General features: G+C 44.2%; 1 protein-coding gene across 1 annotated transcript in view; it reads left to right on the top strand.

The window, feature by feature from the left end:
• Positions 1-4,462: 4,462 nt before the first annotated feature.
• The window catches only part of CHSY1 (chondroitin sulfate synthase 1), a gene marked incomplete at its 5' end in the record, with an annotated part of 67,336 nt that continues 53,838 nt past the window's right edge, over positions 4,463-17,960 (top strand). Inside the window, one exon of the mRNA XM_009699106.1 lies at positions 4,463-4,958. Coding sequence (XP_009697408.1) covers positions 4,463-4,958 — 496 coding nt within the window. The remainder of the gene's footprint in view (positions 4,959-17,960) is intronic.

Genomic DNA, 17,960 nt, shown 5'->3' with positions numbered 1-17,960 from the left:
TGCTGAGCCTGCAGAGCTGATAACAAGGCAAGGTAATACAAATAAATAATAAACATTGGAAACTGAAGATGAAACATTCCAGATCTATGCTCCTCCTGGTCCAAGCTATGCTTTTTAAACTTTTTTTTAAATAAAGAAATTACTTATGACAACATTTAGTGACTATAATAGTGATCACTTTTTGGACAAGACTGGGGTTTTTTAGCACTCTCTTTGTGCACCGAGTTTTCTGTATTGCATGAATACCTGTACCAGCTGTGACAAAATCTTTGTACCCAGTTTTCTTGTGACTTGCTCAGGTTAGGGTACACATAGGATATCCAGCACGCAAAACCAGTTAAGGGTTTGTAAAATTGGCTTGGTAGCCACCAATACTGGAGCAGTTCTAATGTCTTCTGCTAAGAGGTTTCTTCTAAGGAAGCGTTACCTAATTTTTCTATGTTTATGTTTGTTTAAATTGCACGTTGATTCCCTTGTCAATGCTAGTTTCTAGTTTGTTGGAGTTATATGCCCTGTGCACCAAGAGAAACCAGCTCGCACACCGCTGTGCATGTTCTCAGCGCTGCTCCTGGGGAAGGTAATGAAGAGCCTTGCTGTCCTGATTCATGCACATCCTCCTGTTTAACCGAGCAGATTCAGATTACACGGAGGAGATAAGGTTGGGATCTGTCAGAGCAGTTCAGTTGCTGGGTTTTTAAATGACCGGTTCAGTAGACGTATCGGTTGTATTCAGAACCTGATACTTCTCTCTGGGCAGAATCGAAATGGCCTCAAGCTGGCCAATGCCACCAGCGATCGCAGCAGTGCCAGTGGTCTCTGCAGGTGTAGATACAGGAGTCTGATGGATGGCAGAAATGTTGTGATCGCATTTCCTTTAAACAGCTGAGGGTGATGGGGAGCCCTTGTTGGGGGAAGGACGGTGTCAAGTTTTGCTAAAAATACTTCCCCTTGGTTTTTTTATTATCAAACGTACGATTCATTTGCAGATACAATCTGTGAGTCTTATAGTAGGGAAGCTTTGACTAGAAAGCAATGTCAGCCGGTGGGAGTGGGTGCTGGTGGGGCCACAAAAGTAGGAAGGTGTTGAAACAAGACAAGAGCTCTGTGCCGGAGGAGCTGAAGGGGTCAGGTTGCTGCCCATAACCTGAGAGCAGACACGGTAAACTGGACTGGAGGTGGGAGGACAGACAAGAAACGTAGCTGTTAACACACTGATCTGCAGAATCGCTTGTGATTGGGCCGGGTCTGATTCTTTGAAATGTCAGATAAAAGAGATAAAAGTAGATTTGATCAGAGTTCATCTGTGCATTTACCAGTCCTTAGTCCTGCTAATAGCTGGGGTCAGAAAAATGTACTTACGGTTCATCCTACAGTCTGTGGTTTGGCTTCTTTGGCCGAGTGCAATAACATGTTTCCTGAGCAAACTGTTCTTTCTGTATTCTCTCCCCAAAAAAGGGCTGCATCAAGCAGTGAGCTGTGGCTTAGACGTAAGGAGCAGCACATGGTGACTCCCATTGTTTCAGCCTCTGCTGAGCAGTGCTTGCGTTGACACAGACACTCAGGCAGTTTTTCGATGTGGGAGCATATTTCATCTGTCTGAGTTCGAACAAACGCTCAAAGCCGCAGTCACAAATAACACGGCGAGTTGTCTCATCCTTGAAATGGCGTTGTCGCAGGAAATGAACAAAGGCTTAGTCAAGCTGTGCTGGGGCACAGTCGACGTGAGATCCCAAGGCTGGAGTAATGCGGTGCTGACCCAAGTCACACACTGAACCTTGGGGCGTGGTTATCGTTAGGGCACGGTCTTTCTGTGCATGTTGTGCCCCCCATATATGCAGGAATATGTCTCTGGTTTACTCCTGGTTTAGTATGAAACTTAAATATGGCCCAGGTCCGTGAAAAGATGGGGTCAAAGTCGCTTTGAGCTGAGGGACTTAATGCGATATGAGAACTGGGAATCAAACATGCCAGGGTTTATGGATGTACATGCATTTTGTTCCCTCTCCATTGAATGGGAGCTCTTCTCTTGACAAGACTTAGGGGGGTCCTGAGGTGAGGATGCCTAGTTGGAGCAGGGAGTAGATTTAAACTGAGAACCAACAGAAGGGGTGGTGGTGTTTTAAAAGAAAAAAAAAAAAGTTGAAGGCTGCTCCTCAAGAGTCTGGAAAGGAGCTGAAGTTTGGGGTGATAGAAGACATCCTAGTTGTCCATAGTTTGTAGTCATTACAAAGGCAGATCTTTCAGGTTGTTGAGAGCAAGTCTGGAAATTCATTGTTTGCTTTCGTGTAAAAAAAGTCAATCAGCAGAAATTTCCGTAAGACTTTAGCTTATAACTTCACCTGGTGATGATTGTCTGGAAAGTGTCCTTCGTCCACCCAAAGCTGCATTGGGCCCTGGTCACAGTGGATGAGATGAACTGCATTTCTCAGTAGCTTCTTCTGTCTTTTCTTTCCATGAGATTAAAATTTGAATGCATCAAGTACCTTTAATGAAGAAATCTTTTAAACTTAGACTGGGAGTTGATATGGGAAGAGCAGTGTACCGTGTAGTGTCTTCATTCAAGAGCAGATGATTTGTATGCCAAGTGTGGTTGTTAGAAAATAAACAGCGGAACTTCCTTAATAGTTAGTGAAAGTTCAACCTATGAGCATGTCTCATTTTAAAAGGGGCAGTTTTTGATGCTTTAACAGGATGTGACTTTATAACCAGTAGTACCGTGCATTAGTTGCATCAGATTAAAGGCTTTATCACCTCTGTTGTGAAGTCAACAGGAATGTTTCCACTGGCTTTACTCTGTGCTCTTCTGGGAAGCTGGGATCAAAACTTTTCCGATGAAACACTACCCATGGCAGTAAGAAATCCAGAAGACAAAGCTTTTAAAGTAATTGGGTGATATTCATTACACAAAGCTGAATTAGTGTGTAACTGTTAAGGTATCAAAGTTGATGTTTAATTAGTAGTAATTAAATACCTTTGCATTTCCTGGTGGAACTTAAAGAATAATTCTTCTGAAATATTTTTACGTTTCAGACTTTGTATGGTAGTTAATTCTGGAGATTTCAAATTTCGAATGGTCTGCACTGCACAAAATCTGCACTGCTTTTGGCAAGAAACCTATGTTGAGAGGCACCTGGTAAAAGTGACAGTGATACATTGAGGGAATACTGTGTCCTTCACCTTGAGAGTCTTTTCACATTCAGCTTTGAATATAGGTTATATTCTGAGCATAGCTGCCAAACATAATTGGAAGATATTTTCCCGTGTACAAAAAGGGGCAAAACCTGTTGATCTACCAATGAAAATAGTTTTCTGTGTGTTTCTGTGAAGGATACATGAACTCTGCTTTTTCCCAGATAGAATTTGAGAAAATGGTACTGAAAGCTTAAAATTTGTAATTTTTAGGGCAAGGCTGTAACAGTTACGTGATTGAAAATCCTCCTCCTCGGAGGTTAAGTGTTCTGCAGTCTGCCTTGAGGAATCATCCTACATCTCTTCCTGCAGAATAAGTGACCCAGTTTGCCCACGCAGATGAGTTGGATTTGGCAGAGAGGAGCATGGAAGGTGTGGAGCAGATGTCATTGCTGTGCTGCTTCGCACAGAAAAGGCTCCTCTTTTGTGATGTTCCTCTCTACTAAAATCTGGTCTGAAGTGTGCGGAAAGCTGCTGGAGGTGCGAGTGTTGGTAGCACCAGGTCATCTGTTGGGATGACATATTTTGCATGCATCTCTCAGGACGACTTTTCTACTGGTCCTTTGCTGGTATGAGCAGACCAAGATTGGAGGTTACTGTTACTGCCATGCTTTGTGCTTCTCTGGCTGTTGCAGACAGGCAGGGGCGTTTTACTTCTGTCAAAGCCCTACATGCTTCTCCACATAGCATCTGGAGAAGTTGCTGTTTGGTTGGTTTTCCACAGGATACTGGTTCCTCACAAGTTCATGTGAAATTTGCATCTATTTACTCTCTGGAAGTCAGTACTTCTGAATGCACATTTGAGCTTTTGGGGGGCTAAGAGAGAATGGAAGGTGGATATGATGCTGAATAACTTGCAGGGAAGCTTTGGAGGCATTAAATCCAGTTGTATGTGAATTGTTTGACCGTCTTGGCTCCCTTTGGCTTCGCTCTGTATCTTGTGACCAATAGCTGTTAGACCAGTACCAAGTGTGCTTAAGAAATCCTGGCTGCCACTAGTGAAATACTACTATTGGATTATTTTTCTATCAGATAGAAATGCAAAAATGATATTCAGATGCTTGCTGTATCGGATTTTTTTGTGTGTAATACCAGTTGATCTGTGTGCTCTGTGAATATCCTCATTTGCGTGGAAAAGAAAACCCTTCAAGGCATTGAGAAAGAAAATTTGTCAAGTAGATGAGATGTAGTTCCTTTGAGTGCTCTCTGGTAGCATTCTCTGTCTGCCTTGGTTTGCATACTTAATTAGTCCTTATTGTCTTTTTCAATCTAGAACGTGGTCCAAAACCATTCCTGGCAAGGTTGAATTCTTCTCCAGTGAGGGTTCGGACACCTCTATTCCCATCCCCATCGTGCCGCTTCCAGGTGTAGATGACTCTTACCCACCCCAGAAGAAATCTTTCATGATGCTCAAATACATGCATGACCACTACTTGGACAAATACGAATGGTTTATGAGAGCTGATGACGACGTTTACATCAAAGGAGACAAACTGGAGAACTTCCTGAGGAGTTTGAACAGCAGCGAGCCCCTCTTTCTTGGGCAGACCGGCCTCGGCACCACAGAGGAGATGGGGAAGCTGGCGCTGGAGCCAGGCGAGAACTTCTGCATGGGGGGACCAGGAGTGATCATGAGCCGGGAAGTCCTGCGGAGAATGGTGCCCCACATTGGCGAGTGCCTGCGAGAGATGTACACCACCCATGAGGACGTGGAAGTAGGCAGATGCGTACGGAGGTTTGCAGGAGTGCAGTGTGTATGGTCCTACGAGGTAAGGATGAGGGTGCGGAGAATGAGCTGTGTGTTTTGGGGGGAGGTAGAGGAGAGGGTAGGAGAGGCTGGCAGCAGGGGATTGCTGTTGTACGGCTGTGCAGCAGTTTCTCCAGAGCTCACCTCCCTTTGCAACTTGATCAGCCAACTGTGCAGTTTCTGCACTCTTTTTTTCCTACAAGTGCCGTCCTGGGAAAGACCTCTGCAAATACAGAAGTGCAACAGTAGGGAGGGAAATGAAGCCTGACATTAGGCACATTGGGGTGGGAAGAGGAACATTGGTCGTTCATAATGGGTATGTTTATTTAGCCAGAAAGGGAATAAGCTTATATCAAAATGGCCACAGGTCCCTGCAGTCTTGACTGTCCAAGCCTCTTTTATCATATTTAGTTGTGTATGTCATGGTGTCACTGCGGAAAATAGATGGTACAATTATTGTGTTTCTTACTGCAGTTGAAATGTGCAAGGCTGACAGATGTTTGCCCTGGCAGTGACAGTTTTTTCCCAAACTACAGCTGCGGTAGAGATGTCTCATGGTGGCTGGCACTGTCACCTTGCCTGCCGGTAGCCCATGTCCACTGCTGCTGGGGGGACTCACTGGCAGCCCCATCCTGCAGATGCCTGCCCAGCGGGTCCTTGACTTCAGCAGAGACAAACCACCACTCTTACACCAAAACTCAGGGTCTGCCCACACTGACGTGGCTGTGAATTTGGCATCTTGGGGGAAAAACTGAGAAAGTCCCCGACCTGCTTGTGGCAGAGTTTCCTTCTGCTGTTCCTGCTGGATGCTGGGGGCTGGCAGCTCCTGCTGGGGAGGGGGGGCTTCTACTGCCTGGGTGTGCTGGGGTCTTTGAAGTGAGTCTTGGGTGTTTACAGACTGTCTGATGGAAAACACCTGCTGGGCTTGAGCTGCAGTTTCTCCTCTAGTACCAGGGAAAACGCTGGTGAGTCTACCTTAGAAATAAGGGAGAAGTTGAGAGCAGAAGAGAGGGTGAACAGTTTGTCTTTTTACACAAACGTTTATGACTTCTATGCAACTATTGCTTTGTGCTTTTATGAGATGTGATAAAGAGAGGGATTCTTCTGCCCGCATGACAGAGGAGCTGTGGTCACGGATGACAACAGATACTGCTGCTGACCAGCTCTTTCGCTGGCAAAGACTTGTGTTAGACTTTTGACACTGAATTTCTGCCCTCAAAAGCTGTTGCTTTGTTTCGGTTCACAGTTCAGTGACGGGAGAACCTCTGACGAAGGGGAAAGAGGTTTCCAGCTGCGGTAATTCATTCATATCTTTTGTGCGTAAAGACTTTCTGAGCTAACAGTGACTCTCCATGTTCCCTGCTTATAGACCTGAAACTAGTTTATGTATTACCAGCATCGTGGTTAGCCATTTGTAAGGAGTCAGTAACTTTTTCCACCGTTTTTAGCAGCATAAAATCTTTACACATTCTGAATTGAAATAACTTCTGGTGTGAATGCCTGTACCATGTGGCATTTGATAACTTACTGAAGGTCAGCATAAAGACCTCCGAAATTCAATATGATCAAGTTTTGGCTTGAAATAGCTAATAATAGCGCAGAATTGCACTAGGAATGCTATGTGACAGAATTAGATTGGGCTTTTCTTAAAATCAGGTTTTTTTCATCAGCTTCTGTTAAATTATCCCTAGTGTTGGGCTCTCCCAAGTGCCATGAATCGCTTAAAATTGGTTTGTATGAAATGTATAAACTGCGAGATGTTCAGAAGTAACCCAGGAGTGTGAGATGCTAAGGTTCAGCTGTTTTGGAGAGAGGGGAGAGCTTCAGTGACGAAAGCACGCTGCTTCTGCAAGGAATGGGTCCACTCTCATTTAGTTGAGGCTTTTCAATTTAAAAACCTGTCATCTTTTCTTTTTTTTTTGATCTGATCCTCTCATTGCCCAGACAACTAGATTAAATGTGCCTGGTATTTTATTTAAGATAAAGCAATAGCTGTGTGAAATAACACAGCTGTCATAACAGTTGTTTTAGGAAAGCTTGGTGTAAAAGCGACATTTTCCATGTCTTGTACATTCATGAACATCAAGTAACAGGCCACTGTAAGTGAATTGCAAAGCGTATTTCAGTGAGCTTCTGATGGAGCAAAAAGTTTATCTGTGCCTGCTCTGCTGGGGCACAGCCACCACATTCTTCACAGTTCCCATTGAAAGGGAAGCAACGACAACACGAGGCTCTGCAAATAAAACGGCCTTGGCTTCAGAAAACCCAAACCTCAAACTTCTTTTTCGCTTCCTGCACTTCCTATTCTGGAGAGTCTCAAGTGGTAGCACCGATGAGGAGCTCAGGTCTTTTCAGTCACCCCCCAGCTCTTTGGTTTCGTTTTTAGCATCTTGGACGTGGAATGCCCTGCCAGACTTCAGCGCGGGTGGCTTTTTTCCCTGCACTGTTCTGCGGTGGGCTCTGTGCCCAAAGTCGTTTTACTCATCTCCATGACTGTCACTGCCCCCTTTCTTTGATTTTAGGATCCCACAATGTCTTCGCTGTGCTGCTCATCTTTCCTGGCTCTGGCTCTGGTGGTGTGCCCAAATGCATCTCCAGGCCTGGCTCTGTGTTTTTTTTCTGCTCGCAGCAGTCTGTCTCAAAACCCTTTTTTTCCCCCCCTTCCTGTGTTTCTGTCACTTCACTGCTCTCTGCGGTGCCTCTTATACCACTTCATTAGTGGCACTGATTATTGCCCGTTTCAAGACTTGTAAAGATTTTCCTGCCGTCAGGAGCTTTTCAGCAAATACAGTAAAGGAATTGACACCACGATTCTTTGGACTTCCTGCTTCATCTCACCCCAGAAAAGAGGCAGCAGCAGTATGTGCAAGCTTGAGGAGAATTGAAGCTCCCCAGGCCCTGGGGAGCTTTGTCTGATGCACCCAGGCTGCTGCTTCAGGTGCAGTTTGCAGCCCATGGTGGATTTTTAGGCTCCTGTGACCAGGCTTGTAGCTTTTGCCTTACTTGACACAGGTCAAAGGAGTCACAGATGAGATGTGCCTCTTCAAATCTAAGTTCTTTAGGGCAAGGATTATCATTATTGTAGAAACAAAACTGTTACTGCTATTTTGACAAATAGCTGTAAAACTCAGCCCTCTATAGGGTGAAGCAGCCAAAACTATGGATTTTATGCAGCAAACTGGAAGAAAAAAATCATTAAAAGAATGGAACTGTGAAATCTCTGAAGCTTGCAGGTGGGAGCTTGACAGTTTATGAAGGGATATAGAGCGTAGTCCTCCTTGAAGAGGACAGAAGGCTTGTACTGGACTTGCTAGGAGGTGATTTTGCATTTCTAGTGAATATTGGTATTTTGGACTTCTGGCACACTGCTGGGCATGTTTCTCAGAAAAAGTTTACATATTTAAGTCTCCTTCCTACTCTCGTTTCCTCCCACCAGTAGTTCTTCTAGTTCATCATGCGTGCGTCGCAGAGATGTGCTAGTTTTGTTTTCTTATACGCTGCTGTGTGGTGCTGTGCGTGACCTTGGCTATTCAGCTTGCGAACAGGTTTCAGCTTTGGTGACGAGCTATCTTATTTGTGATTTAAACAATTCAATGTATTGTTGATCTTAGTTTTCGTTTTGAGTCTAACGTTTCCTTTAAATGCATCTGAATTACGAAGCCATTGCTCTGTAGCTTAGAGTTGTTTCAGCCTTGTTTCATCGCTGCAGCTGAGTATTTTACTAATTTGTGTTTAATATCCTGACCTTAAGAGCACTAGTAACTTTAATACAAGCTCTTCATAGCTGCTAGAAATCAAGGCAGTGCTGATATATATCCCATTAATTTATTCAGTAATAAAACCCTTCTGACACACCTTGCTTTCAGGTGATACTGACTGCTTCGTGTCCTGCAGCACAATAGAAACAGCTGGATCCAACGGAGCAGCTTATACTGCTTCTAATTGCGGGTGCAAATGCCCAGATGTTGGTCTGTTTTTCCTTCTGTTCTGATTGAAGTAGTGGGAGAAATTAGGTAAGAAGCAGCAAGTGTGTCTGTGTGGAGCAGGCAGTGCTTTCCTCTAGACTAGCAATAAGTGAGACAGGATTTTTTATAATGTACGTGGAAAAGAAGCTATGACAAAGGGAGCAATCACATCAGGAAACAAGAGCATCAAGGAAGAGTAGGTCCAACCTTTTGGTCACTGTTGAGAGAAAAAGTAGGGCAGTAGCGACTAGGGATAGCGGGGGGCTTCTAGGAGAAGGGGGATTTGAATTAATGTTTTGTGCAGTCTTTCATCTGGAGTAATTGAAGATAATTGCTGCTCTGAAATTCACTGAAGTTAGGAAAGCCCTTAAAGTGCATATTATATCTGCCGAGTACATTGACAGTGCCAGAACATACCGTTTCTGGAATGGACTCTCCCATGGGCAAAACTGATGTTTATGGTTTTCTGTAAGACAGCCAGAAGTCAAAAAAAAAGATAAAAGTCCTGCAGTGGTCGATCAGAGCTGAAAGACTGGGGACAAATGCAACTGTTAACTGCTAACTGTCAGTTCCCTTGCTTTATCCTCTGAGAAAGAACATTCCTTCATTAACGAAAAAGGAGATTCAGCCTGTTTGTAGCTGGCTAACGTATGGCACAGAGCATGCAGTGACTTCAGCAGCAAGAGCTGTACGTCTGGGAGCAGGGCAGGAGGGGGTCTGTGAGGAGATGCTTTGGACAGGGTGCTCTGAAGCACCTTGGTTCACTGCAGTCTGTGCGGGGCAGTGGGGTTGGACTGTGATGTTTGCTTGCTCTTGCTTTGTGAACCCTTGCCTTGGACTCCAGGCAGAAGATGTAAGACTCGACTCGTCTTTGTGGTGGGAGCATCCAGCAGCACTTCTGAAATCAGGTGCTCTAATACATGTATGTTGTCATGGTTTCAAAGCTTGTATGTTTTTTTGAAGTCAGAGCATAGGAACTTGGCAAACCCTGACAACAACAGATACCTTATCTCGCCGTGTGTGTGTGGCCCATTGCATCTCTTCATTCAAGAAACGTATGATACAAATTGTGTGTGTGTGTGCATGCATCAGAGGGAGGATACAGGCATGCCCAGTCTTTTAGGGTGGATGTTTGTAAATCATCTTTTCTTAAGCACTGAATTTTATCTTTGAAACACTTCAGAGATGTCTTTCTGGCTTCAGAGTAAGTTGGAAGTGGGTGACCGTCTGTTCTGGGGATGGGTGGAGATTGAGCTTCATGAAGGTAACGAGGAATGGCACTTTGTCAGAGGACGGACAGGTAAGACTAGAGAAGAGCATTATCTGGGCAGGGAAGGTGATGCATGGGGCTCAGTGTGAGACTAAAATACATGACCGATGTGACAGGGAGTCTGTGATGACAGTCGGGGAGGCAGTGTGGTATGACCACTGTGCTCTAATTTTAGTAGCAATGTTTGCTGAGGAGGAGGGCAGAGAGGTCAAAGGAGAGAGTAAAGACTGCAGTTTGGGTTTGTGAAACCAAGGTGTGGGTTAGGAGGGTTTGGAATGGGAGACAGATCTCAGATCTGCACCCAAGTCCTGACCTAGCTCTTTCACTTCAGAGAATGATTAAATATTTGAGAACCAAATATTTCAGAGAGGGAAAACTTGACATCACTAACTCATTTCTTAGTGACTTCTGAACTCAGGTTGGTAAAGGTTTCTTGTTTCTTGTAGAAATCAAGAACCACTTTGTATATAGCGCTAAGTGTTGTACCAAAGTTACTTGAGTCTGGATCTCGCTGACGTTCTGCTGGCCGTCATTTTATAAGAGGAAGGCTGTGTGATTTGTGCTTACACAGACATGCCTTTCCAGGCTATAGAGGCTGTTTGAGACTGACCTAGTTTTTGTGAGCACATGGTTAATCTGTCCCTAGTTAGCTGGATGACTAGACAAATGCCAAAGCTGAGGGTTGCTGCAATGGGGACTTTGATGGTGTTATGCAGACTCTAAGGAAGCTTCAGCCATGAATCCAGCAAACAGCAGTATTGCTTTTTTCCCCTATTCTTATCTTCTTGAAGTGCAGTGGTTTGGTTAGAAATTAGGATCTGTGCAGCCCCTTGAGTTTAGGGAGCCATCAGGATTAGTTGTTATCTTGAGGAGAAGTCAGGAAAGGCTAATCCTTCATTGCATGACAGGACAAAGAACTCTAATGAAATAGCTCATCATCCCAGTTTCTTAATTAAGGCAGACAGAAAATACTTGAGGATTTGAGTTTGTTCTCTTGAACAGCAGTGGGGATAGAGGGAGGTAAGTCTGAGACTAGAAGCTTTCTAATGTGTTTTTCTCTTCTGAACTGATGGGAAAGCCATCCCTCTTTTTCAGGGTAGATTCTTTACAGCTTGCTGGAGCTGAGAGACTGAGTACTTGGAAGAAATGACATTGTGCTGTGGTAGAGCTGCGCACTGCACTGCTTCTTGTAGGTGAATCCCACCTGACTGGAGACCTTGGAAGGACGCTGTTAAATTCCAAATCTAATCAATATAAAACCCAGTAATGCCTGTGTAGTCAGTTATCTCCCATGGGTCAATTATATCTGACCAAACTTTGAGTTGGCAAGTTTCCTCTTCTGTTTTATTTAGTGCTTATCTCTGTGTGTTAAAGAGGAGGGTGGGAGAATACACCACTTCATGGCTGCCTCTGTATAAACAGAATCTCTGTGAAATGTCCCATATGACTGGACAGTAAAAAAAAATAAATAAATCTTTCTCAGCTGAAGTGGACATGAACTGTCTTTGGCTGGGGCTCTCAGTGTGGAAGTTTTTAGCTGATCTGTATGTACAGGGTAACTGTGACTTGCATGTTGGAGGGGGGGCATGCTGTTAATTGTGTAAATTTGGAGGGAATGTTTGCTTTTCTCCCCTCCGTTTATTAGAGCCAAGTTCTGTGCGCAGCTTAAAGTGCCAGCAGTGTGGAGGTGTCAGAGCCTGTAAGCATGGGAGAGAAAAGCCAGACTTGTTTGGTGATGGGAAATAGAAATGGAGTGCTGATGTGGGGAAGGGGCTTAATATAAACTAGCTGAGGTCACTGAAGGGATGATAGAAACACATTCAGCTCAAATGCTTTCAACGCTAGCTGTGTTATACTTGGAGTATGAAAAATATTTGGATTTTTTAAATAAAAACAATTGGATTATTACAGAGAAGAGGCAAAAGGTGGATCTTTTAAATGGATGGATATGATGGATTTTGATGTAATACCTATTTGTAACTTGTATAAAAACAATTTACTGTAAACCGTCATTTTCTTTTGAACTTTGAGTGGATGAACACAGGTAATTATCCAGAGTTGCTTAAGACAGTGGTTATAGCCAGCGATGTCAGTGCGTAGCACTAACCTGCGATGAAGGCTTATCTCAATGCTTTTAGAGAAAATAGTACATAGCAAGCTAACTCTGCCTTGACACAGCACTGAGCAGCTGCTCTGTCAGCATTTCCCTGTGCTCTCTGGGCTATCAGTGTCCTAGGGCTGTCTCCGAGGATGCATTTGTGATCTGTACAATTATATTTTGCCAGTTCACCGTGTTTGCAGTCACCAGTCTGCTGCTGGTGCTGGGAGATGTATTGAAAAGAGCTGTTAACACCAGGTGACTCCTCACCTCAGCCCAGGAACTGCCAACTCCTCTTTTGCTTCCCAGTTGCCTGTTCCTAAAGTCACCGCCCTCGATGGACTTTGTGTTCCCCCAGTGCTGACAAGCCAGAAGATGGAATTCGGTGTGCTACCATGTTTCTTTTTTTTTGTAGCTTGAGCTGCAGTTATGAATGAGAACTGCCCGTCTTGAGTCTTCCTGTGCATTGTACCCAAGTGCACTTCGTGTACGTCGGTAAGGAGCTTGGCTTTTTAGGCTGTGGTGGGCAAACCATTGATTCAGGGATGAACAGGGAAGATCCAAGATGGCAACCTGCAACCCCCAGTCCTTGCAGCAGGCAGGTAGCAGTTTCGCTCAGTGCTCTATGCTGTTGTCTGATGGCTCTGTGGATGGTATGAGTATGTAATCTGTCTGCACACAAGATTAATTGTCCAGAATTTGTCTAACCTCATTTCCTGTAGACACCTCCTGGCTGAAGAGCTGCTGCTGTTCTGTGTTCTAAAACCATCTGATTTGGAGCAGAGAACTTAGTTCTACTTTGCTGGACTGTTGCACCATCTTTAATTGATCCTTAAAATGCTTAAAACATTTTAGCACTAATTTCCTGTGTTAAAAGCTTAGCTGGACTCCTGGTGGTGTGAACTTTCATGGTTATCAGCTGGAGACCTCTTAAAATCTTGCCAGAAGTCCTGATTACCTGAAAGATGGGGATTATCTTCCTGCATGCCTAGACCAAAATGAACTTTATGTGTCACAAAGAAGTTGGGAACATAATTGGAAGGGTTTGGGGAACTAACTGGTTTTGTTTTCTTAAATCCTGAAGTTTTAGCTGAAAGTGTATTTGGGGGTCCTTGCAGAACTGAAAGTTGAGTTCTGGTTAGTTTCTTATATAAAAGTGAATTTCTGCTGGTATCCTCAGCAAAAGCAAGTTAGTTGTCAGTGGTTCTTTCAGATGTGTTTCGAGCAAGTTAGAAGTACTGTTAGAATAAAGAAGCAAAAGTGAAAGTTGTGACTGACTTTTGTCAGGGGGATTCTTGAGAACCAGTTGAACTTCATGCCACTTACTTGCAGCTTGTGTGATAATGGTGACTTCAGTAAAAGAGTCAAAGCCTGCATGGAATTTAAATTGCTATTAGGGACCCGAAGTGTTTTTTAAGACTCTTTGAATAGGAAGTGTCCATTTATCCATTTATACTTTGTCCACACTGCAGCGTTATACCCTGATGTGAAGTATTGCTGGAAAGAGGGAAGCCACTACAGCGAGCTGTCTTTTACAAGTAAGCACCCCAGCAGTTTTTCTGCTTCACGGCAAGCTTTGCAGTCTGCATAATGCCATTTTACCTGTGCTGCTGGTGGCGACTTGTTCCCAGGGCTGCAGCGTAGATGAAGCTCCAGCGATCAGCTTCTGTGCTTGGTGGTCTGATGTCCTGGGAGCATTGCTGGGGCAGAGCAAACCGCTTCATTTAGCCTCTGTTCTGGTTTATAGCTGAGAGCACAGCTCAGTACAGGATGGGAACCCTAAATATTTATGGGGAGCTGTGAGATGAGGCTCCTAGAGCCAGTGCTTTAGAGTCATTAACTTAGAAAGAGGGTTAGGAAAAGGCATGACATGCTCTTGTGTAATGAAGAGAGCACAGGTAGGGTCATGCCCACTGGATCTAAGCTCCATCCAAGTCTCTGGGTTTAATCCTTCCCACTGAATGGCTTTAGGGAGCTCCAGTTGAGAGCTATGTTTTTGTTCTTGAAAGCAGTCTTCAGAAGCATCCCATACTCCTTGGGGATTAAGTACGTGTTCTTAGAGAGAGGCTGGGATTAGCAACGAAATAAATGGGAACCTATAGTTTGGACTTAGCCAGCAGTTCATTAGCAAGCAGAAAAGGGTGGTAGAAAGCTGCTTGCAGTTCCGGAAGTGCTACTGTCACCCTCTTCCAGCTGCAAAGAAAAGCATGTTATCAGAAAAATAAACACATTATCAGAAAACTCGTCTACCCGTGGGTCGCCCTAGCCTTTCTGAGTAGGCAGCCAGCATCCTTGCCCACTGTTCTCTTGCCCATGCTCAGACGTTTTGTGAGTGTGCTTTCTGAAAGGCAAGCGCAAGTTTGTTCATGAAAACTTGTTGCCTGCTCTTGTTTGTGGTTGCCACTTCAGATTGGTGCAGCTGGTTAGAAAAGTGCTCTGAGAGTAGCAGCAGAGTATTAATGAAGGTTCCTCTGCTCATAGGCCTTCAATGGGTGTAATTACTTGGCAGTAACTTCTTTAAACCTTACTTGAATTAAAGCTACATGTTTTGGCTGGTTATGTCACCACTGTATTAGTGAGGAATGCAGGAGAGAGTGTTAGTTTGCATTATCTGAGCTGCCTTAATCCTTTGTAACTGTACTTTTTAATATGTGTTACTGTCTTACAGAGATAGAGAAAACATTTGCCTAAGGGACAGCCGAGTTCACTCCTCAGCATCTCTGCATAAGGGCAATGTTCTTTGTCCTCAATAAGGACTAAAAAAATTCTTAGTAAGTGGATGCTGAGCATTAATATTATGTGTGATTCTGCATAAATACTCAATTGGGAACTGTCTGTATCTTAGGTCCGAGTCTTTTGCAAATCTTTTTTCCTACAGTCCCCCTCAATGTGTGGGTGCAGAGTGGGTTAAATGCCTGACCCAATTTTTTTAATGGTTTCATACAGCCTTCAGACAAGATGCTTCACTAAAAACAATCTTGTCCAGAGTGGCTTCAAAATGTATACCTCTCATGTTCATTGTCCAGGTCAGCAAAAATACTGTTCCATTGCATGCGTATCTTTACTGTCCTGACAAAGGAGAAATTTGTTTAACCTTATCACAGATGATTTGTGAGGAAATCTTACCCTTACCTTACCTTGTTTGTTTAACCTTATCACAGATTACTTAACTGACATACTTGGTTTTATATCCTTCTCCTGTTGAAGACACTTCCTAACATCTTTGGCCAAGGGGAACTTTGTTTAAAAGAAAAAAACAAAAAAAACAAAAAAACCAAAACCAAACCCCAACAACTGAGAGACAATAGGAGATTTAATCTTCATAAAGCAGCAGGGCTTTTGCTTCCCTGGGAATGTTTGTGTGCTGTGGCTTTTCCAGGTTTTGAACAGAGCAATTTTCCTTTGACTTTTTCAGATAATCTTTTTTCCCCCCTCTCTGACTCCTTAGAGTTGAAATGTGCACTGTAGTCACTGTGAGAGCCTTTTGCAGTTGCACTTTGTCTTGCTGCGTTTTACTGGGCCCAGCTGGAAGCCACCTCTGATCCTATGGAATAATGTGTTTGGCTGAATCCTGAGGTTTGCTGATGGTAGCATCGCTGCTGCTGCGTGTGCTTGTACTGAGGAGAAACCATCCATGTGTTTTTTTATCTTTTCTAGGCCAAAAATAATACCATAGCTCCTGCAGCCTTAAAGAATTAGCCTAGTTTCAGAACTGGAAACTAGGTTGAAGATGAAAAGGTATTTCAAAATATATACGATAGGAGCTAGATGCCTAAGCATTAGGATGAAAAGCCTTTGTCTGGTGCTCTGGACAGTGAATCAGGAGTATTTGTGATGATCTTTTGCATGGACTCTACCACAGGGCCAAGTCTCTGCTGCAGGTCTGCTCAAATTTAAATCAAGGAGTGCAGTTCTGATACAGGAACTGCAAGCGAGGAACATGGAAGGTGAGGGCAACAGCATCTTCCTTCTCGTAATGCGTCTCCTCCAGATCCCTGATGTTGCTCTGCAGACGCGAACGGGTCATTTCTCCAGCCCACGGCGTCTGCTTTGTGCCATCTGCCCTCACGGTTCCCGGTGCAGAGGAAGTGTGAAATGTGTAACCCCGTTTATTCTGCTAGGTGGTCAAGGCTGTCTCCCTTACAGAAAATGCCTTGTTTCTGTTCAGCCAGCACAAAGGCTCTTTTATAGCTGCTTGGCTATACATCTGTCGAGGTGCCTCAGACTGTTAGCACTGGTTACTGTTTGAGGTATGCAGGCTCTGAGGCTGTGATGTACAGTGATATGTTGTTTATATGTTGCCTCCCTTTCCTTCTGAGGATAGGGAGCTGTGCTCTACCCTGCCCTGAACAAAGCTGGTGTTAGTTATGTGATGGAGCGGTAGCCTGGAGATTTTCCCTTTAAAAGCAGGACTGGAATCCTTCTGTTTCATACTTTGAATTAAATGTCTGAATTTGGCAATGCGACTGCAGGACAATAGAACTTTCTCTGGGGAAAAGTGTTGAATTTCTGCTCCAGAGACAGACCTGGCTTGAAAGACAGTGTGTGCACCAGTGCAGAGGAACCCCTGTTCTTCACAGGGCACTTAACAACTGGAAAGAAAAAGCTGACTTCCTAAAGTTTTTGAACTTTATTCCAGCCTCTGGACCACTTTCTCCATCTTCTCCCCCATGCCCACCCCAGTATTTTTTCTTCTGCACATGTCCTCGTGCTCATTTCAGAAGGAGACTTTGCTGAAACCAGTCCTGCCCAGAAATGCACAGTCATCTTTTTTTTTGTAGGGAAGGGAGTGAGAGAAGCCTCTGTAAGCTGGTGAGTTCTGAATCTCTGATGTTTGTCTCCTTTGGCTTTCAGGCATCTTAAGGTTTGCCGTGTCCTGGCTCCTGTGTTTGGTTTTCTGTGTTGGGGTTTTTTTTAACCCCACAAAGCTATCTGACAGCTCTGCAGAGCCATTCCCAAATAGCATTTTGATGCTGTCACCGCTGGCTTTTTAGCTCAAAGTAGAGCTTGGATGGAAAAACAACTTTTCATCAAATTACCATGATAGGTCTCATGGGATAAAGGAAGAGCACAAGAGCAATGTGTCCTGTTTTCACATTAAGCTCTTTTGCTTTGACATTGATGTTCTCTTCTGCTCCATTAGCGTGGATAAATATTGAAGTCTGGTAGCTGAGTGTGGCAAAAGGTGACTTGGGGCAGGTCCATGGTATGTTCCACCACTGAGTCCCTGTCCCTCAAGAGCAGCAGCTCTGCCCTGCCCAGGCCCTGGCATCAGTGCCCAGCTCTGGCTTGTGAACATGTGCCTGTACTTGCTCTCCTCTAGGGAGTATTTCTCGTTGAAGATCTATTTAGGCTTTGAAGATGCATTTAGGCTTTTTGTAACCTCTTTCACAACAGGGTGAGAAGTTACTTTTCAACTTAATTTTAGACTGGCTGTCATTCTCAAACAAGCTTGAAGAAGTGTGGTTGTGACCTTGCTTGCAGGGAAACTTGGAGGAACCTGATTTCCCAGTACATTGAGGGAACTGTTACCTCGGGTCTAGAATTTTGTACTTCAGCATCAAAGTGCTTTGCAAGCTTTTCCCGTGCTCCTTCCACCCTGTGGAATGACAGCTCTCCCCACATGGCACAGGGTTATCCCCAGGGCACAGGAGGAGGTACTGTCAGGGCAAGGAGCAGAGTGTTAAGAGG

The sequence above is a fragment of the Cariama cristata genome, unplaced genomic scaffold (assembly GCF_000690535.1).
Source record: "Cariama cristata isolate BGI_N322 unplaced genomic scaffold, ASM69053v1 scaffold15244, whole genome shotgun sequence".
NCBI classification, from domain to species: domain Eukaryota; kingdom Metazoa; phylum Chordata; class Aves; order Cariamiformes; family Cariamidae; genus Cariama; species Cariama cristata.
The sequence above is the reverse complement of the archived record's forward strand: the minus strand, read 5'-3'. Positions and strand labels throughout refer to the sequence as shown.